At 37.3% G+C, this 15,252-nt stretch overlaps 1 protein-coding gene across 3 annotated transcripts in view; it reads right to left on the reverse strand.

The window, feature by feature from the left end:
* The window catches only part of LOC132194843 (kalirin), a 118,801-nt gene that overhangs the window by 23,954 nt on the left and 79,595 nt on the right, over nt 1-15,252 (reverse strand). For all 3 annotated transcript variants that reach the window (XM_059616396.1, XM_059616395.1, XM_059616397.1), the window contains exons 25-30: nt 15,086-15,211; nt 14,894-15,028; nt 14,737-14,841; nt 14,545-14,684; nt 14,274-14,370; nt 196-427 (exon numbers count right to left, since the gene is read on the reverse strand). In XM_059616396.1, coding sequence (XP_059472379.1) covers nt 196-427; nt 14,274-14,370; nt 14,545-14,684; nt 14,737-14,841; nt 14,894-15,028; nt 15,086-15,211 — 835 coding nt within the window. The remainder of the gene's footprint in view (nt 1-195; nt 428-14,273; nt 14,371-14,544; nt 14,685-14,736; nt 14,842-14,893; nt 15,029-15,085; nt 15,212-15,252) is intronic.

Consider the following 15,252-nt stretch of genomic DNA (forward strand, 5'->3'; position numbering starts at 1 on the left):
ACAAAATAAATCAATTTCTTTTTACATTTATATTTTGAAGCCATAAAGCTGGGCTGAATTTAAGTTCTCAAAAAATAAAACGATTAATTTTAAAAACGTTATCATCAAGATTTATAAACGCATCCATTTTGAGCAAATTATTTTCGGCGTTCGTCTTGTTGGGACCGGTTTGGAGAAAGAATTGAAGTGACTTACCTTCGTGAGTTCTTTGTCCTCTTAGGCCTTGGGGTGGTGGTTTGAGCACTGAAAGTGGCACCATTCCCTCGACAGGGTGCTCCGAGGCCGAGGACGGGTGAAGCCGGACCAGGCACAGCTCCTGGCCGGCCGGCACCTCGAGCACTTCGACCTGCTGACCTTTGCGCACCGTGATCTCGGCCGAGCCGGTGGGTGCTTCGTGGTCAGCAACCACCCAGGTCATCTCTTGGCCCTGCAAACACAATTCAAGTATTTTTCTTTATTTACATTTGAATTAGCTAATTTTAAGACATATGTGAAATAAAAATGTTGAAGATTTTTTTAAAATTCGATTTCCATTGAAAAATTTTATCATAATTATATGTAAGATTATTAATTTTTTGCTGCTCAACATGTGACTGGCAGGTGAAGCTCAAGGATTGTTATTAAACTAAGCGTTAGTCTAGGTCGTGGCGCCTTCCGAGATCACTTCTTCTTTATAATTTATTCGGGCAAGGCTGCCGAAGAAAGTGTCAATCAGCCGCTTGAATGGATTTTAATTATCTTTCTCTCTCTCTCATCGGGATATCGAACGGCCTTGTTATTTTTGTTCGGGAAAATTTTGTGACGGAGCAATTTTGGGTACGGAAGACTCGCTTGATTTTTACCATTTAAGGATTTAAGTGCTGGTGGCATTTTGTGCAACACTGTTATTTCTCGTCGAGGTCAACGCATTTCATTTGTCACGATCGGCGCCGCTGATTGTTATCATTAAAAAACATTTCATCATCATTACCTGATTGATGGGATCAAAACAAGGCGAAAATTTGATTTATTATTTTGTAAGACGTGAGAAAAAATTATTAAAAATTTTTCTTTGAATTGCACAGTGTGCAGAAATATTTTGAGTTTTCCAAGAAAAAATTGGAAATTTATTCATAGACTGGTCTTTTTTTAATCGGGCCAAATATTGATTTTGAAAATGGATTTTTACTAAATCTGTAGCTTAGGAGTTCCTCTTTTTCAACTTCATTACAATTTTTTATACAAAATTATAATTTTTTTTACAATAATGATTAACCATTTCATAATAAAAATATTAATTTAAGTTATTATATACTTTTTTCAAGAATAATTGGCTTCCGGACTAAATTATCTCGTAGTCTTGCAAATAATTTATGTGATTTGCTTTTTATATAATTTTAAGATTTTTCTGCAAAATTTTGATCCCCTTAATTAACCTTTTTGGGTTTTATAGAGGAAAAGAGACTTTATTCGTCAGTCTGGAGTGTTATCGAGGTTGGAATTTTCTAGTCCAATTCAACAGAGGCCATTCTGGGGACATGAGTGTGTTTCCAGGGCGGAAGAGATAAACTCGCCCCCCGTGAAGAAAGGGGTGGCTGCTCTCCAGCATTTTAATTACAGAGAGTCGGAGAATGTGCGCGCCCTTTAAAGCGCACCCACACGGGCCATTTGCTCGGCGCGCACCATTAAGCGCGGCCATAACTCATTTGCCTGCGCGGGTGACGCATCCATCGCCCGATTTTCGACAAAAGTACCGAGAGAGTGACCGCAAGGTCAAAGGATGAGGAGGCGAAATAATAATTAGAATTTGGGTCACGGCGACGACACGCGAGAGAGAGAAAGAGCGAGCGTAGTTGGGCTCGTCTCCGGGGCGCTCCGCCACTCGCGCGCGCGAGCCCAGTTTGGCCGCCGCCTCGGGAGATGGCTGCCTGCTTGCAGACACCAGGCAACCCGCACGACGAAGCCGACGCGCGGGCTGCATCAATTCTTGATCGTTACACCGTAGACATTCGCGAATCGGCCATCGCGGTTTGACGGAAGAAAATCGATTGAAAATTGGCTCGGATAAAAATTGGCCTAAAAAATTCAACATGATGAAAAAAAACTTCAATGAACTGAACGAATGAAGAAATTTCTATATTTAAATCGGACTTGTATATTTCTTTCCCATAATTACAAATTCTTTATTTATAAAAAGTCAGAAATTAAGTGAAATACAGCAAAAATCGAAACGTCCAGAAATCTTCACAAAAATGAAAAATGTAGCAAATCTCGCAAGGAATATTTTGGAATAAAAAAATAAATTTATCTCAAATATTTTTATGTATCCTTGAAAAAAATCTTCTATGATTTTATGAAGGTTTTGTGATCATTAAACATTTAAATTTCAAGAATTAAAAAAAAAATCACACAGTTAATTAATTCTTTCAGTGTATTTAAAGTAAATTTAGTCTATATTTTGGAGTTCCAAAATTTTTTAAATGCCAAATACAGTTTCCAATAAGAATCTTTTCTCTGAAATCCTCAAACGTTTCCATTTCTTTCAAAACTTCCATTTTTTTTTTTTAAATAAATTATGCAATTCTTTGCTTTTAATCAAAACTTTTTTGCAAACTAAAAATATTAATATATTTAATGTGCATTGAAATAATATTTAAAAAAATTCATATACATTGAAGTTCTAAATTTGATACCCGCAATTAACTTCTAAAGCTCTTCTTCAACCCTGGCTGCTAACAAGCGAGCACTTAAGTATTTTTCTCTCTTTTTTTTCGCAAAAGATAAACTTGATGACTGCACAAAAAGTGCAGCCGGCGCTGTGTTGATTGATGAAAAAGACGCACGCTGCCGTGTATGGGAAAGGCGCGAGTGGAAAAATGGATTGCACAATGGGGCATGAAAAGTGTACTTGTAGGATTAATCAATACAGCCAAGTCGTCGGTGCGCGATAAAGGAACGGGAAGCGGCGGCGGCTTCGGAGAGAGAATGTCGGCCGATGTGGATGGATGGATGGATGGGAGCGGGATGGATCTCTTTAAAACCATTGTTTCTCGCAGCCGCGCGCTTTATTTGCCGACAATTTGTCATCTCGGCACGGCTGAAATGCGCTCTGTGTCAACATATCCCTCGAATGAAGTTTCGAGTAAACACACCGTATCATATGGAAAGGAAAATAAATGTGCGTGTCTCGTCGTTTTTCTCGCGTTCAACAAGATCTGCGGATGACAGAGGAGGGGGACGCACAGACAGACGCAGGAAAGGTACAAGAAGAAGTAATTGGAGCATCCAGAACAATCGAAACGGAGCAGTTGAAAAAATAAAAGAAGGGAAAGGAGATTGAAAAAATTACATTTTTAATTCGGAACTATTGACTTAGATTAGTAAATCTTTTCTTAGGCTCAAATATTTATTCAAAAAGTCGTTTCAAGTGAAAAAGTAAAGAATTTGGCATTAAAGGAGACGTTCATGAAGAGGAAATTTTTTGCGAGCTGCTTTCTAGAACTTTACCAAAGTAAAATAAATGTAATAATCAAAATTCCAGTGACAAGTCCAAAAATTATTTCCATGAAATTTTTTATAAATTGCTGTTCTCGAAATTAATAAATTAAAACTTGGAAAATATTATAGTCCCATGAAAAAATCGTACATATTTTATATTTTATTAAAATGGAGCGAATAAAAATAAAAATTATAAGGTCCTTCAGTCTATTTTGAACTCTCTCACATTTTTGCATTTTTTTCGCTTGTTTACAATTGAATAGAAATGAATTATTCGCTGGCACTATTATTGGGTTGGCGAATAATTTTCCGTTTCGTTCGAGCCACGTGAGCTCGGACGATGTTGTGCTGTTTATTTTTCGTCGCGGATCAATAGTTGGGCAAGTTTTCCGCCAGCACATGCCAGAGCAGCGGCGGGAAATGGATGATGAAAAACTTGATATTTGCACTGACAGCGCAGGCAGGCAGCGTATGCGACTTGCGAAAGAAGAAAAGAAAAGAGGGCCCCGCGCGATCGTCGCGCGCCGGGGCTGCAATTCGGTTTTGCATCATTGGAAATTTTGATCACGGCCGACGACCAGCAGCAGGACCGACCTACCGACCGAGACAAAGAAAGTTGTATATATAGTTTTGCCGTGCATGGAAAAAACGGCGGCGTGAAATGGTGCAATGCAGACGCGCGGCGAGAGGGCGGGCGGACGGACGGGGTGAGGGGGAGGAGAGGCGCGTGTGTCATTAAAACACTCATAATTAAGATGACACGCGGTAATAAGCTGCCGCTGCTCAGAACGTGATCTAATAACCCCCCTCCTGATTAAGCAGCCTGATATTGACGTCGGAAATGTGATTAAATTTGCAATTCAATTAGCCTAATAGAGACAACAACTAATAGCAGCCGCCGTGCTTGCTTATATTTCCACCCAAAACTACCCAAACTGTGAGTTTCAACTTTAAGGCCGTCCAAAAATCGATTCCAAACGGTCCCAAGAGCCATAAAGTTGCAACGTCTAATTCAATCGATTGGAATTTGAAATTTAAATTTATTTTCTGAATTCAATTAAAAATCTACCGTGTTGAAATTTTGACGATTTTGATCTTCCCACAAATGAAAAATTGCCCAACTATTAGGAAATTCTAAGAAAATTAAACCAATGCTTGAACAAATTTGAAGGGTTGAAATATTTGCTGATTTTGAACTGCAAAATCCCCGTACGCCTTTGAAAATAAAATGACCACCACAGTTTTTATCGATGGTTAACATAACTCGCGAGCTGCACTGGATAATTTTTAGTGTACCAATCCATTTTCAAGATCAAACATTAAAAAAGCAGATTTTTAAAAACAGAATCTTCTGTTTACTAAAAATTAAAAGCAGTGATTACTTGAATTTATGCAAGGATGGAAAAGATCACGAGATCATGAGTTATTCATTATTCATGATATTTAATTACAAAAACAGATAAAATGTTTGTATGGATTTGAATTTCTTTTTATTGCTGTGAATTTCAATTTTGCATCTTTGCTTTATTGCAAATATGAGTTTTTGTACAGCTCATATTCAATTTTACAGCGCAAAAGTGAAATATAATTATTTAAAAAATAACACTAATTTGACTTTATAAACATTGGCATGAAAAATACGTTTGGCTTAATTAATTATGCAAGTGATTTGGCAAAAAAGATATTCTTAATTGATAATATTCAAAATTTGAATTTTTAGAGTAATATTCCTGGTATGATAATCAGGGTGTAAATTTAATGACCAAGCATAAAAGAGCTTTGACTACATTTTTTGTTGTCACTGCACATCAATTTTTTCGTACTAGTCTATTTATGGACTACTTTGATTATCCCTGGCCAACATCAAACGACAACACACACGAGATTTCATTTAATAAATAATATAAATTCGGTGTCTGTCCGTTTCTTGCACGCGATATTTATCTGCGATCTCTGTCAAAGAATCAAAATGGTTTTTTGGGGGGAAATATCCGATTTCCAATGGATGATTGGCTAGTCGGGTGGCGCACGCGAGCAAAAAGAAAGTGCACAGTTGAATTTGCGGCTGGCGAAATTTTCCGTGTTTACGCCTGACGGACGGTTTCGTGTACGAATTGATATTCTGTGTTACCGGGCGGGCGGTGTGTATTTTGCGAGCAGTTTTTTTTTACTTCTAAATCATTAACCGGTATGTATCTGGGCCGGTCAAAGAAAAAGCACCTTGGCTACTCTCGAAATAGTTTCTGAATGTTCTCCAGATCTGAAAATACGCGTAAACAAACACACACAAGGGCGCATCTTAAGACACCGCGCCCGCGAGTGTGCGAAATTTCAAACAAACACTTCATCCAGTGTTTGCAAATAAAAGTCTCTTTCTTTCGGCCCGAATCCAAGATACAAACACGCTCTTTCTCTCCAGCTAAGGTACGGGCCAGCGCGAATCGATTTTGGCAAGCTCCATTATGCGCTCGTGAATATTTCAGTGAGGTCGCACGCTTAATTTGCATTTCATTTAGATTAAGTTTTAATATTTGAAACGCCGGCGCCACCCCGCTCCTCTAACGCGCCAACCCAATTTTCCACTCCTCTGTTTGTTGACCTCACAAACAAGGCGATGGTCGAAAGTGACCGCAAATTGATCCGGTCAAAATAAAGATATTAAAATCGGGAAAGTCTTATATAAATTCTGCCTAATTTTTTTTCAAGTTCTGAAATTGCTTGAAAATTAAAAATCAGTCTGAGAGATTTTAGCGAAATTTTTACTTCTAATTTTTATGTTTTCCATTGCTAAAAAATTTTGCGTTGAAAGAGACACAATTTTTGAGATAGGGAAGCGTTCTTGAGGTAATTTCGATTTAATTTGGATATACCTTTTTTGCTATAACTTTGAAAATAAAATTTTTAATTCACTTCCCCAAAATTTTTTTCCCAAAATCCGCCTTATTAAAATTAATGAAAATATCAATCATCATCAAACAGATTCCAAAAAAATTTAGTTGGAATTATAAAATTAAGAATGACCTTCATTTTCACTAAACGAAACTCTTTATAGCAAAATATTTTTACTGTAGACACTTCTTTGATGAGACTCCTTAAACTAGTTAAACTAGGCTTGGCAAATTGGTCAAGCGGGAAGCCTACCTCAAATAATGAGTCTAACAAGAACGGGTTGACGTAAGCGCGGGCCGCTTTGCTCTGATAATTTTCTTTTTAAATTTAGAAAGAGAATTAGAAAGAAATTCAAGTGAAATTTGGCCTCTTAACTCTACTAAAAAATGCTATTTTTATCCAACAGCTTTAAAAATTTTAATTCAATTCATTCTCTTTGAAATTGTTTGAAGAAATTGAAACTCGAGGAGATGATCATGGAAGTGATGAACACGGGAGCTTCTTCCTCGTTGTAAAAAAGCAACGATCAGGAAAAAATCCCACTTTTATTAGGAAAAGATCTGAAGGAATTTACTTCAAGAATTTCGCAAGCTGCAATTTTTCTCTAAAAAAAAAATTAATTTCTGAATTCAAGATTTGTTTATTTTGTTAAGCATTATATACCACATAATATACATAGCAATAAAATAAATAATAAAAATTTTCTGTTTTCACCTGCAATAAGTTGATTTCAGTAATTTTTAGTCAAATAGATGCAAATTACTTATATATAAGATAAAAATTATTCCGCTATACAAACAAGCCATAAAAATCCATTAAATGTATTTTGAAAGAAAAAATTTTTTAAAATTTTAATATCAGTTTTTAAGCATAATCTTTTCGTTCTCAAAACCAAATAAACTCTGGAAATTTGAACACGTCTCTGGAATATTTTCTGATGATTCACCCAAAGGTGGTTCTTTTTTTTTTTTAAATCACGTGGCCGAAAATAGAGCGCCTGATACACCTTGGCGCCGCCTCTGTGCGTATTGAAATGAGAGGCGCAGGTTGCAAGCGAGGCGAATTATTTACGGGTCATTGTGGTAGACCGCAGGGTCTCACATGACTCTGTTGGCTGGCGCCTATTTTCCCCCCTGCTTTTTTTTGCCATCCGATAGCGAGTGCAATCAACAGCAGTCCAGCGCAGTTTTGCAATTGCCGTCGCCGCCGCGTGCTATTTTCAAAGCTAAACTCTCTCTCTCTCTCTCTCCGGGGAGTTGCTACGGTTTTTTGGCTCGCCAGCATGCGCGGGACCGAAATAAAATATTAATTGTCGGCGGCAACCAACTTTTCCACGCCGAGGGGACTCTCGATCTGTTTAATCATTCACGGCCGACGCGGCGAATCAAGAGGCATTAATTCCGCTGTCAGTGGCGAAGGCCTCATTAAATTAATTGATAAGATTTGGTCCACGAAAGTTCCGAAAATTCGAGGCAAATTTAAAGGAGATGGACGTGGAGAATAAAATCTTGAGGGGAGGATTAAGTGAGATGACGCGCAGGATTATTACCAAGGATAGTGCATAATTAAAAATGTAGGCTCCACCTTTCAAAGCTATAATTTTAGACTAATCAATCAGGAAATGTGTTTTAAAATCAAGTAAAATTTAAACCTAAGTTCTCAAAGTAAATTTATTAAGAGAATTATAGATTTTAACCCATAAGATCAGTGTTTAATCTACAATATGGCCTACCCCAATATTTTATTTTGATTTTGATGATTTGAATCTAATATAATTTTTATCACATGGTGAACTTTTTGAGAATTATCTAAAATTATATTTAGCTAATTACCCAGGAGAACAATTGAGATTAACTTAAAAATTATATAGTCCTGATTATTTATCTTATTCTTTTCAATAAAAAGCATTTAAATGCTTCAAAAAACCTTGAATTTGGTGGTCTTTAGGGGAAATTAGTTGTATATTTTTAGGCAAAATAGAGCCAAACCTTTGATGCATTGTAAATCAAGATTTATTATTTCAGGGTGTTGTGAGTGAAAATGTTTGAAATTAGGTCATTTTTTTCTGAAAATATGTGATTTTCGTTAAATGATTTAAGTGTATTACTGAAGAATCCTAATTTAAATTATATAAATTGACAAAAAGTCGTTTTTTGCTCAAATTGTAGAAATAATTGGCGGTTTTAGGTAATTATTAACTATAAATTTTAACTTTGTAAGATATAATAGGGCTTAGAGCTCAGTTAGTACCTTTCATTGTATTTAAAACAAATTTTTCTGAACCTTTGGTTGGAAACAAATTTTCATCTCAATTTGCAAATGATTTTGAAAATCATACTTATCGGCCCAGTGGTAGGTATTTTCATCCTCTTTGAATTAAATTTAAATAAACTTCACTCGCTCATAAACTTGCTCCTTTTTGCAAGACTGCAGTTTTTAAACGGACAATTATTCCCACATGAAAGCTGAACGCTTGAATAGTTTTGCTCTTCCGACATCAAACAAAACGTAACAGCCTCTTTGCACCGTTTAACAACCGGTTTTTATCGCGACCGACTCCATTATTTTTATCAGCCTTTACGACACCTCTGTGTCCGGAGGGAGGAAAACGCGACATCAAAAGGACTCGAGTTGTTTAATTTTTTTTATTTTATTTTGGAGTACCTGGTGCGGGTTGGAGGGCTGTCTTCGCAGGAGTCTGGAATGCAGGAAGGAGGCCGGCGAGTCGATGGTGTGTTGCCGCGAGAGCGAAGGGTGCGCCGAGGAGCACGAGCCCTGCCGGAACCAAGGCAGCGAGATTTTGCGGCGCGACTTTTGCTGCTGGGCCGCGGCCGACGGCGTTTCGGCCGCGGCGGCCGAAGCCTTGTTACTACTGGACATGCCGGCGGCGGCACTCTGCACTCATCTCAACGAGCAGAATCCGTCCGGCGGCCGCTTCATGCCGACGAGCAGCCCCGTCGCGTCCCCATCCTTGCTTGCACTGCCCCGACCCACCGAGACTAACCCAACGGCGCCCAACACGCACGCTTTCCCGCGCCGCCGCGCTCCGCTCCACTCCCACTATGCAAGGGTGCACCCAGGGTTTGCCAGGGCCGCAGAATAAATGCACTCGCTGCAGTGCAACCCACGTCAGCCCATGCACCTATTCAATATTGCAATTCCCCAATCCTCAATTTATTTTCATTTATTTATTTATTCATAAAGTGGAGAATTTTTATTTTCAGTCAATTCAGATTTTTTACGGACAAATGTGTATTATTGCTTGTCCAAAATTGTTAAAAAAACCTTTAACATGTTGATTTTTTTTTATTCAAACCAATATCCTTTATCTTTGGCCAGGAAAAGGATTGATTTCAAAAGTAAATATTGCTGAATTGCAAGCAAAACAATCAATTTTGAATTTTTTCAAAAGCAAAAATTAAAATTGAATAATTTTCTGTGTACAAATAATAATTATTTTATTATTTATTATATAGATGAAGTTCAATTCCTATAAAACTTTGCATTTGTAAGATTGCTGTTCTTCGGAATTAAATTTTTTATTTCATATAAAATTTTCTATTTTACTCATTTTTTAATCTCTTTGTTCATGAAATTGGGTTGCAAAACACGATCAAGACAGAGTTTAATTGTTTCTCAATAAAAGCAATTCATTATTCTACAAGGACTAGAAATCGATGAAAGTATTTTTAGTGCCCATCTCTTGTTTGATAATTGCGTGAATTGGAATTTTGAATTTCTTCTTGAAATCAGTGTAAATTCAAATTACTTACAATTCCTAATATTTATGCTTTTAAAATTTACAACGTTTAATATCTGTTGGAAGTAACAGAAATTCCTCTTTCTTTATATTGATTATGACATTTTCCCTTTCGTAACCGTCCAAATTTATTTTATTTCCCCATCAGGATCGGGTTGCAAACTAAATGTTTATTTAGCGTTTCAACCTTTTCTTTTCGACGCCGGTTGGTTTTGGCCAACATCCAAGAGAGAACTTCCGAGTTGTTTGTTATTTATTTTGATAAAAAGGCAATCAGTCTGCGCTTTTTATCCGAGCGGAAATACTAATCAGTGTGGTTGCAGTTATCCAATTACCGCAGCGTTTTTTCCCCCTTCAAACCCTTTTTTTTATCAAACTGTGTAAACGTCAATTTATGAAAAGTGTTTCTGTCGTGTGGGCAGATTGTGAATGTCAACTTCTTCAGCCACGCGTGCAATTCGTGAGAATCATTCACACTGCCCACGAAATCCGTGTGGGCAAAAGCGCCGTTGCTCAATGTGCAGGTGCAATAAACTCTTGAACTGGCACCGTGTCAACTGCACCTTTGAGGGCCTTGTTTTCGAGACTTATATTTATTTCGCTCGTCCTCTTGACATCTTTGTGTCGCTCATTTCGAGGCGATTACCCTTTTGCAACAACTCGTCTCTTTTCAAGAGCAGACACGTGCATAATTGTCGTTGCACCTGTTTTTGCATTCAGCGACGAACGCTTGCGCCCCAAGCTCGACAGCTCGGCGGTTTAAATAGTGTGGATGTGACACTGCAGCATCATGTACTGCACAAAACGCCGCTCGTAAATAATAAATGCAAAAGGGATGCAAGCGACAAAATGTTGGCCACCTCACTACACTGAATTTGTTTTTATTTTTTATTTTTTAATTGTTTATCCCTCTTGGGAAAGGCACCAACAATTTTTTTTTTTTTTTTTTTTTTGAACAATTTCCATTGCTCTATGATACAATTTTAGAGTTCAAAATTGCTCTTTTTTTCCAAATGTTTAATAATTAAAAATAATCTGAAAAATCTATTATTGAGAGGGGGGAATTAGAAAATTTCAGATTAAATTAAAAATTATAACTTTTATACTAATTGCATGAACGCGCAAGGATTGTAAATTTGACAATTCTAAGCTTTTGGAATATAAGAAGAAATAAGGGTTAGTTCGATATTTTTTATGGAAAATTATTTGGAAATAAGCAATTAAAAGATGAGGTCAAAGGTTAAATGGAATCAATATTTGAACTTTTTTAATGAAAAAAAAAATACTAGCAAGAAATTTTCTGTAATTATGATAGCTAGAATATTCAACTCTTTCCCGGAGGATGTTAAATTGATTCAAGATAAAAACTAGTCTATTTGTAAAATTAGAGAAATTGTGAATAAATATCATTTATGACATGAATGAATTTGAATTTTTCATCTGTAACAATATTAAATGTAACTTAACTGATAAGAATCTGATTGACCTATGTACTTACAATTGTCGATAATTTAATGAAATAAATATTATTCTGAATCTAAATCTGAATTTAAAAGTCCAACAAAGAAATTTCTCCCAATTTGAAAATAATGTTTTATACTGATTGTTTTTTTTTTCACTTATTTTGTAAAAATTTCATTACCTTAGTTTTCCGAATGGTTAATGGCTACTTTCATTATCTAAACTAAAAACTAGCACGAGAAAATAGACACTCTCAAGAAAATTAGATAATTCAATGATTTAGCTGCGCATTAATCCCGTTATTCACAGGATACACTAATATTATAATTTCTTGTTTTTAAAAACGTGCATGTCCACGTGAGGTGTCACCAACAGAGAGTTTATAGCGTATCACGCACGCAAACCCGCCGTTATAAATAGGTCGCAGTAGTAAATAAAAAAGAAAAAAAAAGAAACGCGCGTACAAACGTTTTGCATTAAAAAAGACGGCGTGCACTTAAAGAAAGGGCTCCTTTATTTAGAGCCTCTTGTGCGGCGTAATGAGCCGGCGGCCGGGTGCGGCTTGAGAAAAATTCGCTCGGGGGTCCCGATCGGGCCCCGGCCGGCGTGAGGGGGGCGGGCGGGGCGGCTCAACACGATTCGAGTGGGCCTAGTCGTGGGTGCCGCCGCCGCCGCGGGGTTCGGCAATGGCAGAGAGTGTAACTGCTGGTGGCAGAGATATGCCTGCTGCCAGACCCGGCCAAACGCACTATTGATTTGCCTGGCTGTGCTACCAACCAACCGACCGACCGACAGACCGCCCTTGCCGAGCAACGTCCCCTGCCTGATAGTGAGCTTACTTACTGTTCACCACCGTCATCGCCCCCTGCGAATGCACTTTATACCAGCGCTGCGCTCACCCCCAGCAGACAAAAAATTTTTGTGCGAATTATCATTGTTACCAAGAGAGAGAAAGAGAGAAAAGGAAAAATTGGCGCTGTCCAAAACGGTTCACGCTTTTTGTTCTTTGTAGGAGCAAAAAGTAACGCGCTCAGTTCCAGCTTTTTATCACCCGGATAAATTAGTTCAAAAAAATTGGTTCAAGCTATTTTTTGTGAGAAATTTTAATGCGACATCCGACATTAATTTCTCTTGTGAGATTTCGTCATTTTTTTCCGTGTGAGAAGAGTTCCAAACAGAAAATAGAATTGATTGGTCTGCTCCAACCTTGGTTTAATTTTAATTTCAGTTACCACTCTTTTTAAAAGATAATTATGTAGCAAAAAAATAAACTTATAAACATGCATGTTAATAATTTGTTAATATGGGTGTGTTCTTTTGAAATTTTTTGATAATCATATTCAATGTGTTGTCTTAAATTTTGAGTTTTAAATAAAAACATTAATTTTTTGGAAACAGAAATCCAAATCTGTTTTGAAAAGAAATTAAAAGAGTTGAAATTTTGACATTTTAATTTGTTTTCCAAGCATTGGTTTTCTCGATCAGTTTCTGAATCCGCGTAAAGATTTCATTTGAATAATAATCAACTTGTAATTTAAAATTACAAAAAATTTGACGTTTTAATTTAGTCTTAAATTTGAGCTAGTCTTCAAGTCTTGATCGCCTAAAATAAAAAATTGCCGAAAAACGGAATTTTATAATTTATAATAAAAAATTTGTTTATGAATCATCTGAATTCTTTGAATATATTTAGAGAAATTAGATCCCACAGAAAAACGGTTTAAATATTTTTCTCCTAATAAACTCGGTATTTAAAAATAAATTAATTTGGCAAAAATTAAAGGGGTTTTCAAACAAATTTATGGCAATTAAACTCCGAAAAATATTCACCTAAATTTCATTGCAAAATTCAATTTTCACAATTCATTTTTTTATACATTCCTGTTATTAATCTTTTTCATTTTCATTCCATGAAAAAATTGAAACCTGTTTTAAAAAACGTATTTTTTACAATCTTAATTAATATAAAAAATTACTTCTTGATGGAAAAAAAGCTGGAAACAAATGCGAGCATCTGAGTCCAGTATTTGACGCGAGCGGTATGGTGGGCGGCGAAAGATCAATTTGGCAATTATCATCGCCCGAGGCAACTTTAATCTCATTCTCTCGGAAGGAGAAGTTTGCTCTCGAGTTTGTTGTGTGTGCAGCGTGCACGGGAGAGAGAGAAAGAGAGCGGCGCAAAAAATAAATCGTTACATCTCAACTTCCCACACAGAAAGACGGAAATAATTTATTCCGGAAATCAAGGAAATTCGCAGGTAGTGTATAAACGCCCATTTAAAAGTGGACCGAGCTGGAAAAAAGTATGTTCCGTCGTGGCGGTTGATCCTCTCTCGGCTGCGGAATATTATGGATGTATATTTTAAAGCGGCTTCCTGTGTTTGTTTGCTCGTAAAACCGCCGCGCCGCGCGCGCGTATGTTTTTGCCTCTCGCGCGCACTAGATAAGTTAATGATTCCCACTGGCGAAGTGCCGGCAAAAAGCGGCGGCCCGCGCGCGCATCCCACGCGCGAATCAAATAGCAAAGGTTAGAGGTAAATTCCGCAGCCGCGCCTTTAAAGTAAACACGGCGAATTTAATGCCACGCTACGCAATCAGCAAACGGTCCCACGCTCCAAGTTTTAATGTGCGGCCCACACACCTCATTATCAACACCAAGTCAAATGAAAGTGATCACTTTGCCTACCTTTTCAGAGTCGGTGGTGTGTCCTGAGCCGAAGGACGTCAAAGAGCCCCTATCCTGACTCTCGTTGTCCTCTAATGACGTTGAGTCTTCCATATCCCTGAAAACGATCGAGAATCTTGGTTAATTTTGTTTTATTAAATTCCCTTATAAGTGATAAAAATGTATTTTTAATTGCAAAGATTTCATTTTCAAATTACTTTTTTTGCCTTGAACTCATCTATAATTTATCATTTTTAAATAACTATTCAATTTGGTTGCAATTTCACATTACCTGCTTGTGCGCTGACTGTTGCCCTTTGTCCTGGCAGGACTTCGTGGAAGACCGATTGGCATCACAGATCCAAAGAACGTTTCTTGGATAACTTCCCGTAGCTTCTTCACCCAAGTTTGTTTCGCCTCCAGTGAAGAAGCCTTTCGAAAAAAAAGCAGTTTGAAATAATTTCCAATTTCCTATAAAAATTACCTTCAGGACTATTCTCTGATCAGACATCATTGGAGCTCGTCCAGTCCAAACTGCAAATTTGCATTCATCACCTTCAATGTGTTCGGTAACTCCTGCTTCTGACGTCTAAAAAGAAATGGCTTGAAATTGATTTCTCTCGAAAGAATTTTGGAATTACCATGATTTTGTGCTTGTAAATGTACTTGGCCCTGCCATTAGAGTCTTTCACTTCTTTGCTGAAGAGCAGATACAACTCAAACAGGAAAAGATGGCGCTCTCTTCCTTTGCGAATCAACTGTCTCGGGTCCCACACCTGCCACAAAAATGATGGATTGCTTATTACTTGCTGATAGGATATAGAGTTGCATACCTGGAAGGTGTCTTGCAAAATGACTTCGCCCAATTTGTCAATGGAAACGTCACACCCCTCGAGCAAGGACAAGTGCATGGCGTCGTTTGCTTTTTTTGGCACATTAAGCATCACTTCCAAACCGTCCTATAAAAATACCCAATCAAATATTTGTCAAAATAAATAAG

This window comes from Neocloeon triangulifer, unplaced genomic scaffold (genome assembly GCF_031216515.1).
Source record: "Neocloeon triangulifer isolate White Clay Creek 2 clone unplaced genomic scaffold, ASM3121651v1 ptg000008l, whole genome shotgun sequence".
NCBI lineage: Eukaryota > Metazoa > Arthropoda > Insecta > Ephemeroptera > Baetidae > Neocloeon > Neocloeon triangulifer.